The 19,405-nt window shown below is 41.1% G+C and overlaps 1 protein-coding gene across 1 annotated transcript in view; it reads right to left on the bottom strand.

The window, feature by feature from the left end:
- Positions 1-15,919, bottom strand: part of LOC118713781 — a 32,083-nt gene extending 16,164 nt beyond the window's left edge. The window contains exons 1-11 of the mRNA XM_036428667.2: positions 15,791-15,919; positions 14,940-15,201; positions 11,985-12,052; positions 8,958-9,073; positions 8,166-8,339; positions 7,536-7,770; positions 6,986-7,129; positions 3,607-3,716; positions 3,043-3,138; positions 2,252-2,273; positions 887-970 (exon numbers count right to left, since the gene is read on the bottom strand). Of these exons, the coding sequence (XP_036284560.1) occupies positions 887-970; positions 2,252-2,273; positions 3,043-3,138; positions 3,607-3,716; positions 6,986-7,129; positions 7,536-7,770; positions 8,166-8,339; positions 8,958-9,073; positions 11,985-12,052; positions 14,940-15,201; positions 15,791-15,800 (1,321 nt within the window). The 5' untranslated portion in view covers positions 15,801-15,919. The remainder of the gene's footprint in view (positions 1-886; positions 971-2,251; positions 2,274-3,042; positions 3,139-3,606; positions 3,717-6,985; positions 7,130-7,535; positions 7,771-8,165; positions 8,340-8,957; positions 9,074-11,984; positions 12,053-14,939; positions 15,202-15,790) is intronic.
- Between the last annotated feature and the right edge of the window lie 3,486 nt (positions 15,920-19,405).

The following is a 19,405-nucleotide window of genomic DNA, read 5'->3' on the forward strand; positions in this document are numbered from 1 at the left end:
TTGATTCTAATCTGCAAACAAACACGTGTCAGATCAGTTATATAAGAATTATCGGCAAATCTTTATAAGGCTAGAAATGCCTACTGTCTAATTAAGGTGGAGAAATTCAGGGGCAGGATCACATGAACTTTTAAACATGACTATACATTATTCAGATTTGTTATAAAGTTTAGAAACTGATGACCTAGTTGAACCCCTTTCTTTCAAATTAAGAGAATGAGACAAACAAACAAAAAGTGTTATGACGTGTTTGACTATTAGCTGCATACATAGCTAATCTCCTGCTTTTTCAGCTTCTGTGTATTATCAACACGATGGATTGGAGGATTAAAACCTGGAGAGAGGAAGATCCGATTCCTTAAAAACCTGTGATAGTGATCTAGGAAAAACTGCACTGGAGTCCTTAGCACAAGGACTAGAGAGAAAAGGGGGAAACAGTCACCTCAAAGGACCAAGTATGTAATTCAAGACAGGAGATGGCAAAGGGGCAGGAGTTCAAAGTTGGCCTATGGGATCCTGGGAGCAGTTTCTCACCCAGATAACTAATTTGGAAACAGCCAGAAGCAAGAAGATCTCAGAAGGCATTAAGACTGTTCAAGAGTTGCCTCACACAAAAAGAACTTACTCTGTTTGTCTTCTCCCTCCCCTTTATTACCATGAGCTGAAAGAAAGGAATTAACTTTTCCTGGTTCTAAAATACCTGGAAACCTTGCTTTCCATCTTTCTAAGGCAATGTCCCTGGGTGATTCAAGCTACACAGAGCTAATAAGGGGAAGCAAGCCACAGGCTCCTGTTTCCTTTTTTGTTATTTGTGTTTGTCGGGAGCAATAGAAAGCTTCCTAAGACCCAAGCCCCTGACCCTTAGCCAGAAAAGACCCCTACTCACCAGCCATGGGTGCCACCAGCCTCAGCCCCTTCCTGCTGCTGGGAAGCAAGTCACAAGCTCGAAAATGAAACTTTCTGGCATTTCCTCATTGCAGGGGGTGGGGCAACTAACCAGACATTTGGCAACTGCATCTTAGAATTTTGAGTTCACGGGACAGTTCGGGAAAATCCCTTGGGAAGAAAATTTTCTTCCTTTCAGGGAAAAGAAATGTAAATGATGTAACATTTTCCTATTGGCTGGCACCTCTGTTTCCCTCCCCCCTTTTCCTTCTTTCACTTTGTTTTCCCCACACTTCCTTCTCACTGTCCTTTTTCTGACCCCTCAGTATTTCTCCTCTGCTCACTTAAAACTCATAAACTCATGAGGGAGTTAAAACTAACAGATCTTCTTGTATTTCCAGATAAGAATTATGCAAAATAGCTTCTGTTTTCTGTTTCCACTGTGCTGGTATCATCCCCTCCCTGTCTCCCTGTGATTTTGAGATTTTGTGGATAAGGTCTGAAGGAATCTGTGTCTCCACTCTCCTCATGCTTTTCTGTAACTGCCTAAACCTGCCTACATGGTTAATCTTCATTGAGGGTGACTGCCAGGGCCAGCCTGACAGGTTGAACCTGGCTGAGGTAGGGAGGTGAGAATTGAGAAAAGAAAGAAAGACAGGAAAGCTGGATCAGGAGGACTACAGGTAGCCATTGAAAGGTTGCTCTCATTGTACTGATAACCGCTATCCAAACAAGCCTGGGAAAACTGTGTGGGTAAGGGGCTAGCCTTGCTAGTCCCCTTGATTGCAAGGTGACTTCTCACTACCATTTTTTTTTATATTCTCTGAACAATGAGTCATTAGAGAAGCTGTCTCAGGCTGCAGTAAAACAAATGTACAAAAGATTAAGTTAGTGGGAGAGAAAAAAATTTGACATTCAACTTGTAAGGTTTTCAAAAGTTCAGAAATTCACCTCAACTCCTAATGGATTAGGATTAGGAAAGGCTCAAATTGGATGTGAAAGGTAGTCGTTTCAGTGCTTTCCAAGTCTAGACTGGAGGATTTTACCTCAAACTCATTACCAATGCACCTCATAAGAATATTATTTTGTATACAATATATGGGGTGTCATATATGGTCAGCCAATTGTTTTGTGTTTGTTGGGTTCTGTTCCCAATAGCACTATAAACTGTGAGTTGCCTGGAGTTGAGTCAAAATTACTTTGCAGGCCTAAAATGCCTTAAGAAAGGATCAAAATATGGAGTTTCTGGTAGTGGTAAACTCTAGGGTTTTGGATACATCACTTATCATACTCTGCATCCCTCCTGCTGAGCAGCAGATTCTTTGAAGTCAGGTGGCTACTGTGATTGGCATCTGTATCCCTATACCTGAAAGCCCAGAGAATGGTTTCTAGAAAAAAAAAAAAGAAAGAAAAAAGAAAAAAGAATGGTGCTATTAGATTGTTCATTGATCATGGGTCAAGTATAAGGTCTCCAGATCCATTATAAGTTCCAAATCCCATTCCATATCTTCTCAGAGTAGAAAAACAGCATAACAACTTTTTTATTTTTTAAATTTCAGATTTATTAGAACGTTGAAAGAAATGTGTGTTTCCTGCAGTCATAATTCCAAAAATGACAGGATCCTGGTTTCCTACAAGAAAACACACACACACACACACACACACACACACACACACACACACACAGAAATATTTTTTAAAAGTGTTCTGCTAAAAGAAATGCAAGTTAAAAGACCACTCTACTCATGGAGACAGAAGGAAGAGACCATGCTATGTCTAAATATTGCCCTACTGTGTGAAAGAGAGAGACATCTAAAACCAAACTTTCATCATTTCATGGCCACATCTCAGTCTATATCAGCTGACCCTGAGAAAGGGACTTCTGACTGCTGAACTTTGAGACAAGAGCAGCATGCTCTGCAACGAACCAGCAGAAAGCATCCTTTAGTAGCTCCCATTTACTACCTGAGGCCTTGAGACCTTGATAAGGATGAAGTTGAGGCTTTCTTCCCCAACCTCACCCACCCTTCCCACCTGTGCGGGCCCATGTTGGCACGCGCGCACACGTGCTCACACACGCACATCCACACACACACACACACACACACACACACACACACATCTGTGCATTGACACTGATACAACTTACTTATATTAATATCCTGGGAAGAGGTAGAAACATCTTGTCAAAGTCACTCTTTCAGTAGTGGGCATCTGTGCCCTGCCATCCGGGGACTCAAATGAAAATCGAACCTAAAGGGAAAAGAGAACCTATATTTTTCTTTTCTTGACGAGAAGAACCTTCACTTAAGCTTGAAAAATTACAGAAAGTAGAGTGAAATAAATCACGAAAGCAAAAAGATTGTGCATCTGTAAGAATCATAATAATATACATATCTAAGCATGGAATGACCAGACTGTTGAAATCTGTTTCTGGATCTGAAAGCTATGGACACGAGGAAATCAAAGTCCAGTTGTTTGTCTACTTAGGGTTTGATGGGAGTTAAAAAATCAATTATTATTTTCTGGGTGTTGATTTCTAGATCATAGCAAATGGGATCTGCCTTTCAGGCTTGCTGACTCAGCAAAGAAACTCCAAGCTAATTTGGAAAGAAGAACGTTTCTGAAAGATAAACCTGTCCAGAGGTGCTCCCTAGGTTTCCATCTGGAATAGTCAAGTATCCAGGGAAATAAGAGTATGGAAAACATTGAGAGCCTTACCTTTCGGAAAATTTCCTCCACGTCACAGGACCAGGCATGTTCTTGCAAAATTTCGATAAGTTTAATAATAAAAAGAGAGCCCCGTTTGGGATGTCTCCAAGAAACATTATCTGTGAATAAAGCACATTCCAAATCTCATGCAAAACTCTTGTCTGGCCCAAAAGATAGAATGCTAGGATTTTCACTCCAACTGAGGAAGCATGTTGAGTTCATGCTGTTTTCTATACACTGTTGGCCATCATGCAATGATATATCCAATGTGTAATGAGTATATTTTTACTGATACTTGACGATTGTTAATGCCATATATGGGGCAGATATTAAGTTGGTATCATCTTAGGATTCACGAATCTATAAATCTGGTAAATATGGAAGTGAGGGCAGAATGAGGTAGATGGAAGTGATTGGGCCTTAGGGAAGACATACCTGAGTGTTAATCACAAGATTATTTGTTTACAGACTCTAATTTAAGTTATCTATAAATTCTGAAATGCAATGGCCTTGATTATAAAGTGTAGGGAGGGTAAAATTTTCTGCCACAAAAATATATTGAAAGACTATAAGTGTCTAGGAAATATAGGATGTGTTATACCCAGTCCATATAGAATAATTATATTAATAACATTTCAAATATTGACCATGTAAATAATTTAATTAAAATAAAATACTATTGATCATAAAGTATTTGTACAAAGAAATGTTAACTGAACACGAGAATGCTACCAATGTAAAAGAAGTGCAAACCTAAATAAGGTGTAAGAGAGAAATATCGTATTCTACTGGAGGACAAAACAGCCTTATGAAAGAGAAATTTTGAAGAATTATATTAATTATATGAATAGTAGACACATAAAAATCATTGCGCCATTTTAAAATTTTACAAAACAATGTATAAGAGAAAAATTATAAAGCTCTGTATATAATCATGGACACAAGCTTGAACAAAACATTTTAGCCAATAATATTGACAATAAAACATATAATAGTTATAGGTTAAAGTTATATTTAAAGCCACAGGTATTTTATGGAGCTGGTTCCTATTAAACAAAGAGGATGGAAAGAGGATAGAGGCAAAAATCTCCACACGTCCTTTGTGAAATTAAGGGAGCAAATGGCGCTGTTTGTTCGTTCAGGAGAGAACTACAACATGCTTGCAATTAGCACCAGAGAAAGGAATGCTAACTTTACTAGTGGCAAATAGCTAACTGAAAATACCAGAGATGAAGTTTTTAAGTGTCAACTGCAATGGAGGGGTGAGGAAAGTAAAAGAAAACAAGAAAGAACTCAGCAAGATGAATGTTGAGAAGCCAGGGGGGTCTGTCTACAAAAGACTACATAGCCAGAGGTAGATCTTTTTGGAATGCTGGGATTAAAGGGGTTTAAAGAAAAAATATGTAATAATACCAAAATCTGCTAAATCTTTTGTAAATGTATGAGACTTTTTGCCTCACATTACTGTTTTTAATTTTTTGGGGATAATATTATAGATTTCTACATTATGACATGGTCAACTGACACACACAAAAAAATGTGAATTTCAAGAAATTTCAAAATATAGTATCCTACCTAATAAAAGAGTAATATTTAAATTAACTGTCACTATGCCACAGCCACCAGCCACACCCACCAGCCAATCAGAGTGAGTATGCAAATTAACCCCAACCAAGATGGCTGCAGCCACAGAGAGCAGTTGAGAGGCTTGGGTTTTCCTGGCAATAGAGGAAGCCAAGCTTTCCACACACCCTGGTCGGCCTAGGCCTCCCAACACTCAAGGATACAAAATTTTAATTATAGAAGATAAACAAATCCAAACAGAAATAGCTGCAGCCATGGAGCAAGCAGGAGGCTTGGCTCTGATCTAGGCTACAAAGTTTCAATTATAGAAGGTAAATAAATTCCAGATACCATGGCCTCTACTTGGGTTGCCAGTGTGCATGAACATCCTGCAAACCACCACAGGCCCCTTGCTCAGGCCACTGCTCACCCCAAGGGGACACCCCACCCTGATACAGGACACCCTTCAGGGCAAACCAGCTGGTCCTCACCCATGAACCAGGCCTCTATCCTATCTAATAAAAGAATAATATGCAGACTGGCCATCATTCCAACACACAAGATATCTGCCCCCATGTGGTCAAAGATCCTGCCCCTATGTGGACACAAGATGGCAACCACAAGAAGGCCACCTGGGTAGGGGGAGGTAGTTAGGAGGGACCAGGCCTGCAAGGGAGGGAAGTTGAGAGGGACCAGGTCTGCAAGGGAGAGCAGTTGGAGGGGATCAACTCTGTAGGGGAGGGCAGTTAGGGGTCACCAGACCAGCAGAGAAGGGAAGTTGGGGGCAAACAAGCTGGCAGGGGAGCAGTTAGACATCAATCAGGCTGGCATGGGAGTGGTTAGGGGATGATAAGGCTGGCAGGCAGAAGCAGTTATGGACAAGGAAGGCAGGCAGGCAAGCAGTTGAGAGCCAGCAGTCCTATATTGTGAAAGGGATGTCCAACTGCCCATTTAGACCCAATCCAGGTGGGTTTGGGTATAAATGGGCAATTGAATATCCCTCGAGGGGTCCCAGATTGGAGAGGATGCAGGCTGGGCTGAGGGACACTCCCCCCACCACCCAGTACAGGAATTTCATGCACTGTGCCTCTAATATATATATATATATATATATATATATATATATATATATATATATATATATATATATATATATATAATGTCAATGAGGAATTCAAAGAAAGCCCAGAGAGGCTGAATAACTAGGACTACTTTACAAAATATTAAATGGATGTCAGGGTCAGAATATAATTGGCAGTATTCTTAATCCATAGCCTAGGTTTAGAAGTCATTATGTTGTTTTTTTCTTTTTCATCCACTCTATATTTCTAGTTGAAAACAATTTAACTTAGAGGTTCAATATGCCTCTTATGCTTTTTTATCTCTCCCTGCCCCTATATTTATAATACTTCTTTTCTGTAAATACATGCTGATGTCCAGGCAAATTGATCTGCTGATTGATCTCAACATTGTAAACCTTCCCTAAGTGGAATCAGCTTCTAATTTACTTCAGCATAGATATTTCTCAATTGATCCCAAGCAGTTCCAGGAAACTATTTTTGCACCATGGGAGTTTACTAATTACTAATTTAGTGAAAGTATATGTGATCTCTGTGGGTACGGATAATTGATGATTTAAACTAGGAGGACTGCTTTAGTTGTTCTTCAGAAGTGTCATAGAAAGTGCAACAGATACCCATTCTCTACAGAGTGTGTGTGTGTGTGTGTGTGTGTGTGTGTGTGTGTTTGTGTGTGTTTGTGTGTGTGTGTGTGAATTTCTGTATTGGCAATGCCCAAAAAGGTGTCCTACACAGGCACCCATTACCTGGCGTTGACGAGCAGAAAGCAATAAAATCTTTCTCTATATGGGCTTTCTTAATGGCATCATATTCAAAATCTTCTGGAGCCAATGAGAAGCTGTTTCCAGAATCTTTTGCTGAGTCTTTTAACCACACCACGCCTTCATTCTCTAGAGAGACAAGATTTTATATCTTGTTACTACCAAAAGCCAAAAGATTTATTTTCTCCCGTAAGCCTCTGTTCAACCATATTTACTAATTCATTTGTGGCTATCTTGCATTCACATTTGTGTACACACATACATCCCAGGAACTATCTTCTTAACAACCTTTATTTCTACTAACCCTAAATGAATTATATTGACACTGAAACATCCAAGTCTTGAGACTAAAAGGGATATCTCTTTAGTTGAAAGTAGAATAAATATCTACTAACCATTCATACAACTCACAGAAGCTATAGCTTTGTTTGGTGACAGTAGGTATTCTTTGATATTAAGGAGCAGGCACAAAACATGTATAGAAATGATGAGGTCAACACTTGCATATCTTGTGTTCTAACGCAACAGCACTCACCACCACGGCAGGCCTGGATAATGATCACTTTGGGTTTGTCCTTCAAACTTGGACAGTTATAAGTGTTCAAACTTTGAAAGATGGTGTTGATATCTAATAAATCTGAGACTTCCTCGGAGTGTTTCTTCCCACAAATGCCTTGTCGAATACCGTGAGACATAAACACCAGGAAAGTGCTGTCAGAGTTCTTGTGCTCCTGGCGGGCAGCGAAGGCCCTCAGCTCTGCAATCATGTCCTGGAAGAGACCATGCCATTACTTTTGGACCATGAGATCCATTACCATGGCACCTGGGAAATTCAATAAAAAGACACTTAAGAACTTCCTGGATAATATAAACATCAATGGGGTACAAAAGATAACTTAAGTTTCAATTCAAACATAGATGACCTAGGGTTATAGAATGTCATTTGGGGATTTCTAGTAGAGAGGAAAGGGTATTTTTGTTCACAGAGCAATTCTCAAATAAAAGTTTCACCAGAATTTTTTCTAGTTAGGAGGGGTGAGAAGCACCTCTAAGGGCAAATTTAAATTTTAGATTATCAAGAAGTTATGTTTCTGGTGCTCCAACCAAAAGTTATTTAGGCAAATGAAAGGTGTGATCATTGTCCCTACGTTCTGGAAGACCTTACCAAAGCAGTGAGGTCTTCTTTAACATCCACAGTGTATCCCAGACCTTCCAGCAGCATCTTCATACCTCTGATATCAGCATCAGCTCCAGCTCTCTTGGGAAGCTTATCAAACTCTGTGTTGCAGATAATGAGAGCAATACGTGTCCGAGTGGACTTTCCCATTACTGGGTAAATCTGTTGGAAATGCAAATTGCATAAATGGCCCTGTTCCCTTTAAATATTCATCTTGAGGATATATGACTATTTCTCCCCCTCTAGTTTGATCCAGAAACCAAATTTCATAAACCACAATTATAGGAAAGTCAAATGAATCTTACTAGAGGAGTTAAAATAGAGCTTACAAATTCCCAGATGACAACTGATTAGGATTTAATTTTTTTTTTTAAGTTAGGATTGAGAGAACATGTTTTGATGCTTATTGTTTTTGCCAAAATATTTTATCATCCAATGCACAGTTTCCTAATCTATAACATAGGCTATTATTAGGGTTCAAGGTATTATTCAAATATGTTTTCTCAACTCTGCAACTTGCTTAGAATAGTATCTGATTCATATTAAGCATCCCAGGATGTTTTTGTTGTTATTTTAAGTATTTACTCCGGGAGAGGTATCAAACTTAGAACTCAATACATAAATCTGGGAGATTCTAGGAGATAGGAATGCTTTGTGTAAGGGAAGCACCACCATGATTTTCTAGAACTTCTCTAGGAAAGTGGCTCTAAAAAAGCTCCACTGCCCTTTCAATGAGTCCAGTGTTTCTTCCACCCAGATCCTGTTTTCTGAGCACAGCACCTCCGCTGACTTTTCATTCCATATCCTTTGGACTATGTCTGGCGGGCAGAGCTTGAGGCTCCCTCCTGGTCCTGAAACCACCAGCTGAGCTGAGTTGTCTTTCACTGCCTGGGGAGCTGCAACAGACAAGAGGCATTATGAATAATGGCATTCCTGGGTGTCCTGCCTGGTGCTCCTCACAGCATGAGCTGCATGTGAAGCCACAGAGGAGGGAGTGAATCCTTAGAGGAAAAACCCTGGGATAGATGCCAGCACCACTGAGTGAGTCACTGCTATGGGAACACATTCCACACCAGAGGAGGCTTCTAGGGTTGCAATACAAGAATCAGCCTTTATCTCTGAGGACCAGCATTTTTACAAAAACTTTAGATTAGACGAATAAAAGGGGAATTTATTCAAGGCCATGCCTGATATAGCTCTCAAAAACAATATGTTAGATAAAATGTTTAGAATATGAATTTATTTCAAATGATTTAAAATGGATAATAAAATTTAATTGAGGCAGAGTTTAATCACTCTATTTCAATGTTTTTAGAATACATGTGTTTATTTTTTATTTACTTAAGATGCATTAGAGATAAAAAGAAGGAAGGAAGGGAGGGAGGAAGGAAAGAAATAAGGAAGGAAGGGAGAAAGGAAACAAGGAAGGAAAGAAGGAAGGAAGGGAGAGAGAAAGGAAGAAAAGGAAGGAAGGAAGGGAAAGAGGAAGAAAGGAAGGAAGGAAGGAAGGAAGGAAGGAAGGAAGGAAGGAAGGAAGGAAGGAAGGAAAGAAAGGAGAAAGGGAGGGAGGGAGGGAGGAAGAAAGGGTGGAAGGGAGGGAGGAAGGAAAGAGGGAAGGGAAAGACAAAGGAAGGAAGGAAGGAAGGAAGGAAGGAAGGAAGGAAGGAAGGAAGGGAGGGAGGGAGGTTGGGCTTTTGTTCTATCCTCCAGGATATCTCTAATGTGAGTATGTATGGGGAGGAGGAGGAGGAATACTGAATATATTAACTAGAATGACTATGAGATAGAATGATAAATGCTAAAATCAAGATGCATATTAGATAGATTCATGGCACTAAACAATGATTACATCAATATATGAGGACGAGTTTTAACAGTCATTTATGTGAATAAAGCCTTTACCATCCAGCAGTGTGATGTACTTGCTAAAGAAATAACATAATGTCTTTTTCAAAATAATTATGTTTTCTCAATATTTGGAAGATCTATCAAAAGCTAAATTATTCAAACAAGAGAGTTATATTCAATTTTGAAGGAAAATTTGAAGACATTATTGTGCATTTATTTAGGCAAAACAAGGCAGGCTGAAATGTGTTTACTGTGGGTAAAGTAAAAGTTAATTAGAATTAATTTATTAAAGAAAACTATAGAAATCATTACTAAGTGAAAGAAATATTCTATTTCTCCATACATTGTATCTGAAGAACAATGGCAAATATTAAAGAGGAATATTTGATTACAGAAGAGCTACTAACTTCTAGTAAAGAAATAGGCATTTGATTATATAGTGAGTATCTCCATCCCATGAAATATCTAAGAAAAATTCATGGATAACCACCCTTAATAAGTTCACTACAGCAATTTATAAATTTGTTGAACTATTTCCATTTGTGGCTCTAACTATCTTGCAAAATTTAGAGAAAAGAATAACTTTCAGATGAAATACTTCAAGAACTGAGAGTAAAACACTGTCCCGGGACAAATAAAACACTGATTATTTTATATAATAAAGAGGTAATATGCAAATTGACCATTACTCAAACACACAAGATGGCCATTTCCATGTGGTAAAAGATGGCTGCCCCCATGTGGACACAAGATGGCCACCATAAGATGGCTAGCATGGGAGAGCAGTAGTGGGTGATCAGGCAAGCAAGGGAGGGCAGTTGAAAGGGACAAAGGATGCAAGGGATGACACTTGTAGGCAATCAGGCCTGTAGGGGAAGACAGTTAGGGGTGATCAAGCCTTCAGGGGAGGACAGTTAAGGGGAGCCCAGACCTGTAGGGGAGGAAGTTGTGGTGGGAACTAGGCCTGCAAGGGAGGGCAGCTGGGGGGGGGGGGAACCAGGATGGTAGGGGAGGGCAGTTAGAGGCAATAGGGCCAGCAGGGGAGAAGTTAGGCATTGATCAGGCTGGCAGGGAAGTGGTTAGGGGGTGATCAGGCTGGCAGGAAGAATTTGTTAGGCACAATCAGGCAGGCAGGCAGGCAGACAAGCGGTTGGGAGCCAGCAGTCCTGGATTGTGAAAGGGCAGTCAGTCATCCTTTGAGGGGTCCCTGATTGGAGAGGGTGAAAGCTGGGCTGAGGGACAACTCCCCCCCCCCCCCCTTGCACAAATTTTGTGCACCAGACCTCTAGTTTAGCAAATAAGAGGCTGGACTTATAAAGCTTAAAGCCCAGTGGGAAATAATAATGGATTTATTTTTAAAAATACAAGAAAAATATAATGAGATTATGGCAGGAGAATCAGAGAGAACTATGGGAATTGGAGCTCTGAACTATAGTAATACAAAGAGAAGTGGCTAGACAGATCTGGACTTGAGAGAGGAATCAATAAATCTCAGATACTGTTTGAATGGGGGAACTGAGGGAGAAGAAAGAGCTAAAATTGAATTTCCGGTTTCCGGTTTGAGTAACTGGTAATGGAGGCACCATAACCAAGAAAGAGAATGAGAACCAATGTGTGAAGGAAGGCAGATGGCAAGTTTAACTCTGGGTAAGCAGAGGAAAGGGGGCTGTGGGAGATGCCAGTGCCTATGTTCAGATGGCTATGGGATAATGAAGTGTGGCGTTCAGGTGAGTATTCAGAATTTGAGACACATATTCAGAATTTGTTGCTATAAATATGCAAGTGAAACTGCAGGAATGCCCTCTGCTAAAGCAGAATGGATTGAAAATAGCAAAAGACACAGGATCAATCCAGGAGAACTGCCCATTGCCTCCTCACCCCATATTTATCCCATGAATCTGTAGTTAATGTCAAGAAAGTTGGGGTTCAAAAATGTTCTTGCCTTGAACATGGCATTACCTGTGAAGGGAAGAAGTCTTGCTTGAGAGTCGTGTGCATTTTGATCATTGTCTGATTTCCCACCTGAGGAGAGATAAAGGCCATAAATGAGTCACTTTTTTCTGTTGGAAACTCCCTGGTGAAAACAATGTCCACAAGCTTTGATCTGTTCATCCACACTGGTCATTGAGAAACAAAAGCCTGTCCACACATGTATTACTGGGCATTAACATTGGAGGCAGAAGAGAAGCGTGCCTGCACCTGCCCCTTGATTTCTGCTTTCTATGATGAGATTCCATCAGCTACAGAAGTTAAGAGTGCTCTTAATATGTGTGTTTCAAGGTGGCTCCTGAGGTGCCCACTACTGCTTGGCAGGTACATGCAAAGTGAGGCTGTGTAACTTCGAGCTGACCTAGATTTTAGAGAAAACCAAGGAAAGGCTGGGACAAGTACTCTGCCAAGTTCTGTCACAGCAGAAAATGACGACGAGGTGACTCATTTCTCTACCATCAATCAGGGTGCAGTTAATCTCAGTGCCACATAGCAGGAAAGAGGTAGAGTTAGCGTATAAACACAAATCTAGGCTCTGGTGTACTGAACCACTCTGCCAGCCCACAAAGGGCATTGTGGGTTCATGTATGTGACAGGGGCTCTGGCTGCAGGCTCTGTATTCTGCATTTGCCCTACTCAGTGGCACACCCCTAGGGACAAAAACACAAACAAACAAACACCGAAAAGCCTGTTGCACTGTTTGGGTGCATAAAACAACTCAAGCCTATCAAGGCATCCTCTGAGGTCACCATTCATTATGCTTGTCAATTTCAAGGACAGAAATTAAACTTACATGTGTGTTTTTTTAAGCCTTTATAAGGATCTTAATATAACAATACACAGCTTAGAAGCTTAATCCAAAAACTTTTAAGAGTTGGTGTGAGCTAACATATATGAAATACCCTGAGTTTTCATCCCATAGTAACTTTTGAAGTCAATATTCCCATAGAAAAATATGATCCATTTGCCTGCTCTGAATGAGGGAGAGCCATAGGTTGTCCCTCAAAATGCTCAGCCCAAGAGGACAGACTGAAGTTTGTCCCGCCCTTCCCATCCAGACTGCTGGACTGACTAACCAGCAATAAGTTCAAATATGTTCTCTGGAGAGGGTTTTGTGGTGGCAGGCGTGTACATGTCAAGAACTTCTTTTCAGAAAGATCTACCTATTAGAGTCATTCAAATAAGTCATCTAATTATTACATCATGTGGCCTGGAAAACAATTGCCAAGTAGATGAGAGAGACACAAAGCCATGACAGCCTGCCTGAGGGTCCATCAGCTGACCAGCAGCTAGGAGACTCCACTTGTAAACTTCATTCTAGTGATTCGTTCAAATGCCTCTAGAACTCAAGGACTATGACCTGGAAGGAGTGGGGCAAGGAAGGAGAAATGTTGGCTACTATAAAATTACTCCCAACCCTTATTGTTAGTTATTGATTATCTTTATTTTGGGGGAGTGTTAAACAGGGGGAAAAAAAGGTATTCAAATGAAAACAGAGACTTATGCATGCTTATAAACATAACCAATGGAAACAATGGAGGGTGAGAGTGAGGGTAGGATTGGGGCAGTTGGTGTGAGCAATGGGAAAATAACCACACATTTGTAATACCTTAATCAATAAAGAAAGAAAGAAAAGAAAATAAATAAATAAATGGAAAACAAGAAATTACCCAGAGATGAACTTTGTATGTCAGTAAGCCAGACATAGGCTTCCCTCAGTCCCTGAGAAAAAGATGTCTTGCTTTCAAAGAACCACTTTTCCCTTTGATTGGATTGGGAAGCATAAAAGAGACCGGCGGTTGCGAGTTGCCAGAGCTCCCATCTCGGCTGTGAGGGGACTTAGGAACTATGGAGAGAAGGGGCAGGTCAGATGCCTGTCTGTCTTGTATCAGGGCCTCAGGAGGATGTGAGGTTAAGGTTGGGCCTTACACAATGGTCTGCAGCCTAGTTCCATGCTAGTGGACATCACATAAAAGAAAACGCAAGAGGGCAATTAATAAGTGAAAGAGTCCACATTTAAAATTCTAGCTTTTCTGTCAGCATTGAATTTATGTTCTGAGTGCTTCACCATCATTGAAATATTTTATTCTTCCTAGAGAGCAAACTTTTGGAGAGAAATAAAAAAGATACTCCATGGCCGAAACCGGTTTGGCTCAATGGTAGAGCATAGGTCTGCGGACTGAAGGGTCCTAGGTTCGATTCCGGTCAAGGGCATGTACATTGGTGGCGGGCACACCCCTGTTAGGGGGTGTGCAAGAGGCAGCTCGTCGATGTTTCTCTCTCATCGACATTTCTAGCTCTCTATCTCTCTCCCTTCTTCTCTGTAAAATATCAATAAAATATATATTTTTTAAAAAGCTACTCCATTGACAGACCTGAAGTCTTCATGTCAGGTAACTATATAAGTATCTAGGGATTCCTAGATTTAAGTAACTAGCTGAACCCTTATTGTTAGTTATTGTCTTTAATTTGGGGGAATGTTATGTGTGGGGGGGGGAAGGTATTAAAAGATAAACAAGAACTTACCCAGAGATGAACTTTGCTATGTTAGTAAGACAGGCATAGACTGACTGACTAACTAACTATATAAATAATAAATTATAAATAAATAAGTAAGTAAGTAAATAAATAGTAAATAAAGTGTCTTGCCAAGAGGACTAGATAATGTGGTATGAAATTTATCAGACTGTTCTCATAAATTTCAACAACTAAGCTACCACATATTCAGGAGGGGAGGTGAGTTTTAATTCAAAGAAGGACTCTGAGACTAAAGGAATAGGAATAAAGGGTAAGGAGACAGGGCATATATAATACTGCCAGACGTAAAGAAGCTTTCTGCAAACAAACATGACCAATGAAGACATCCTATGTGGTTTAAAGTCAGGGGGCCTCGGTGGACATTACTCCCAATTGCAGACCTTACCTGGGAGCCCCATCTTCTCTGCAAGGTGGGAGTCGTTTTCACAAATGAGAGTGATACACACTTGGCTTGCCCGGGGCCCTTTCCGATAGACTGAGTCAATCAAAGCTCGGGCCTTATCCATAGATGTGGCATTTTCCTTTCTTATTTTCTCCATCTCCTCTTGGTTCAGCACTCTTTTTTCTAACAGGTCATCCAACAAGCCATTTATTATACCTGGGGTCACGGATTGGATAAAAACAGTCCTCTTCTCCTTCAGGACTTTGTCTGTTTGAAACACAAGGATTTCTCAAGTCACTAAACAGCCTCGTTTTCCTCTCAAGTCAGCAACAGGGAAGAGCCTTCTTTAGACTTAGTCCATACAATGTCCCTCCCCATGCAGTTCAGTCATCCTGAGCTACCCTCATCTCTCACTCTTCCCTCTGTGTTACCCATGTGCTCACTGAGTGTCTGAAGTCTGAGATTTACTGTGACTGACTCCTGTGTTTTCACCTGTTTCCCTTGGGGACAGCAGCTGCTGGTACCCATCTCAGGGGCATCCTGCACCCTTTGTCAGAGAACTCAGTTAAGATTGCAAAATGACAGAAAATACCACTAAAGCTCAGTTCCTTTTCGGCCCTCGCCTGGCCTTTCTGAAAGCTGTGAGCATTTGGGGCCCCTTCTCTACTTCCCTTTCTCCTCTCCACTTTCTTCCCTCTCCCTCAGTTCTGTTCACCTAAACTGTCATAGAACCTAATTATGGATTTCCCGAAAGCCAGCCCCTTTCAAAAAAAATTCCCTAAGACATATCCTTTTATAAAGTAAAAAAAATAAACAAAACAGAGCAATAACAACCACAACAAAACCCCAAACTTACCGGCCTCCATGGCTTTTCTCTCTTAGCCTTGGCTTGCAATTTGAAACCGAAAGCATGTTCCACCTTCCTTTTAAGCAGGGCGTATACATATTAGGAAATACCAACTGCTTAATCATATGCATGCCTTTATTTATTCTCCGAAGTAATAATCCTATTGCTTAACTTTAGAGAGCTTCAGGAGCAAATTACTGATACATGTAACAGTCTTGATGAAAATACTATGCTTGTATTATGAGTGAAATAAGCCATATATTATACAATAGAATACATACCCTATGATTCCAATTATATACAGTTCTAGAATGCAAAAATCTAATGTGTTTACATACAAACCAAGTCACTGGTTTCCTGAGGAGGAGGAGGTGTGAAAAAAATGAGTGCACAGGGTATAAAGAAACATTTTGGTGTGATGTAATTGATCTGCACCTTGTTATTCTATATCGGACCTTTATAAAGAATAATCAGATGCAGTCCTTAAAAGGAGTACATTTTATATTATGTAAATTATACCACATAATGTTAATTGAAAAAAAAACCCTGAAATTAATGTTTGTAATAATACACTGATTGGAAAGTATTATCTGTCTTGTTTACGAATATACACTATCCTCAACAAATGAGTTGAAACTTAGTGACTAAAATGGAATTTCCTACAGTTAGATGAACAGAATGGAAATAAATTTTAGAAATGATAAACATGTGAACTCAGCTATGCATGTAGAAAAGTGTTACACAGACTGTTACATAGATAAAATCATCATAAAATAAATTAATGGAACAGTCCAAGTATAAGTCATTTTTGAAAGAAAGGTTACTGATTTAAAAATCCTCATGTCAGGTGAAACCATGATGGTGGCATAGGTAAACACCTAAACTGCTGTCTCACACAACAATTTTAAGACTACAGCCAAAACCAGTTTGGCTCAGTGGATAGAGCATCGGTCTGTGGACTGAAAGGTCCAGGCTTCAATTCCGGTCAGGGGCATGTACCTTGGTTGTGGGCACATCCCCAGTGGGGGGTGTGCAAGAGGCAGCTGATCGATGATTCTCTCTCATCGGTGTTTCTGGCTCTCTATCTCTCTCTCTTCCTTTCTGTAAAAAATCAATAAAAAATATATTTTAAAAATATTTTAAAACTACAACTAAAAGATAAAAGCGACATTTTTGAGAACCACAGGAAGACTGGCTGAGTGGAAATTCTACAACTAGAAGGAAAGAGAAAAGCACACTGAGACTCCGAGGAGCTGCAAGAGGCAGAGGTACTGAGACCTTTGCATGGAGAAGACTGGCAACTGAGTGTGCAGCTGGTTTTCTCAAGCAGGAGGGAGATGAAAGCTCCTGACTGTGGAGAACTCCAGTTCAGGGTGAGACTCTGGGGACCCAAAGTCATACGAATGAACCTGGACTGTCAGGAAAGAGAAAAGCACACTGAGACTCAGAGGAACTGCAGAAGGCAGAGGTAACGAGTTGCTTGCAGAGAGAATGAGCAACTGAATATGCTGCTGGCTTTCTTATGTGGAAGGGAGACAAGAGCTCCAATTTCATTGAACTCCAGTTCCGGATGAGACTCTGGGACCCAGACTCATTTGGGGAAAAACTGGACATTCTGGCAGAGGGTGGAATTCGAGGGCGGCTTTCTTTCAGAGGTGCTTGCAGCGATTACCCTGGGACATTGAGACACAGAAGCCTATTAGGGCAGGGTTGACAGGAAACCAATGCTGACAATTCTGCCCTGAGACTCTGCCCCATCCAAGCTGAGCACAGAGGCTTTTGCAAGTTTTGTCTGATAAAGGTGTCTCTAGCACAGAAGTTCTCCCAGCATAGACACAGCTGATCCTCACAGCCAATTGGCCTGGAGGTCAATTACTTCCAGTAATACCAACAACAATCAAGGCTTGTTCACACAGCCCACAAAGGGTTGCACCAAGAGTGTCCACCTCAGGTAACTGGGGAGGTTGAGCTACTGGGCCGAATAGGACACCTAGCACATCCTTTGCCTTACCTCCCACTGTCCTCATCCATAGGTGTACAATTTTTGTCCAGTCTCTTCCCACCCCCACACCTTTTCTCCCTGAGAATTGTCAGTCCACTCCCTTTCTATGTACCATGTCACAGTGCTTCCTATCTATTCAAGTCATGAGCCATAATTCAGAAGCTAGGAATGTCAAAATATGCTTTGTAAAGTGCTTATCAATTGTTCATATGCTTTATTTCATAGCCTGTCATGACAACTGTGCAAGTTAAACTGGTTAAATAAGTGGTGATTCCATTTTATGAATAAGAAGACCCGATTTAAAAAAAAAATTGGTTCAGAATCTTGGAAATCAAAAATTGAAGAACGAGGGTGAGAAATGTGTTCCCCTCCTTGTTTGTTATAGTCATGTGCCACATAACTGAGCCAAACCGGTTAGGGCTGGCTCCCCCCCCCCCCCCCCCCCCCGCCCTGAAGATTTCTCCTGTTTTGTCACATAGGTCCTATTCCTTTCTCTTCTCACTTGGCGGCTTTCTTGTGTTCGTTTCTATGTATTAGCTCGAGCTCTGATTATCCCTGTCTTGTTAGAATGGCCTTATGTAGAAGTGTTCTTTAGGGGCCAGTGGCACAATCTCCCTTCACACTTAGACTCAACATTCCAGATGCACCATACATGGGCTTTGTACACTGTTCAGTTGTAGTTGAGCCTTGACTGCTTTTGTTATATTATTGGGGGGACTGAACCCCAGGCTGATTGGCTATGAGAACTGACTGTGAATACAGAGGAGGAGCTACATTGCCAACTCCATAGAGCATATTTCAGTCAGGTTTTTGTGCCTCCCAAGTCTGCCATTGAGTGCATTACTTGTGGAGGTGGCTAGGTTGTAATCTGATGTGGTCTGAAGTCTGTCAGATGCCCTGCCTTGGGGCCACCTGGCATGAGCAAAGGACTGCTACTTGTGTTGGACAAGGAGATGCCCAGGAGAAGCCAAGCCATGAACTGAGGCTGGCTGCCACTAGTGCCAGGCATGGGGCCATTTAGCAAGATGTATGTGTCATAGAGGCCAGATGCTTCTGGTTTGAGAGATTTTAGGAAAGTTCAAAGCCTGAGCCAAGAAAATCCCTTTGTATGGAAAAGACATTGGACACAGTTGGGTGGACTGGAGTCTCAAGAAATTACCAGGGCAGGTAAATAGTGTTAGCCAGGCTGATGCAGGTTCAGATATGGAGACTGACTGACAGCTCTCTGGGGAGAAGGTTCAGTGGTCTCTGCCAGCACTTCCATCTTGTAGAAAGTTGTCCCTCCAGTCCTCATCCTGAAGCCAGATAATTGAGCCCTCATCCTGAAACCATGTGTTCTTAGTGCCTTTCAATCTCCTGCCCTAGAACTTTGAGCAGTGAGAGATCAAGTCAGTCAGTGTGAGGACCCTTTAAGAGGAACTGCCATGGGCTCCAGCAGCCCTTTCTCTCATTTAGCCACAATTCCTGCTGGTTTTCTCAGCCAGAAGTTATGGGAACTTATCTTCCCTTCACTAGATTATGGTGTGGGACTCAGACCTCTGGCTCCTCAGTGGGGAGCCTGCAGCTGAGTTATCCTTCCCAATTTTTAACAGCCACACATGGATTTGAGACCAGCCTGTTCT

Source organism: Pipistrellus kuhlii, unplaced genomic scaffold, assembly GCF_014108245.1.
Source record: "Pipistrellus kuhlii isolate mPipKuh1 unplaced genomic scaffold, mPipKuh1.p scaffold_m20_p_9, whole genome shotgun sequence".
NCBI classification, from domain to species: Eukaryota; Metazoa; Chordata; class Mammalia; order Chiroptera; family Vespertilionidae; genus Pipistrellus; species Pipistrellus kuhlii.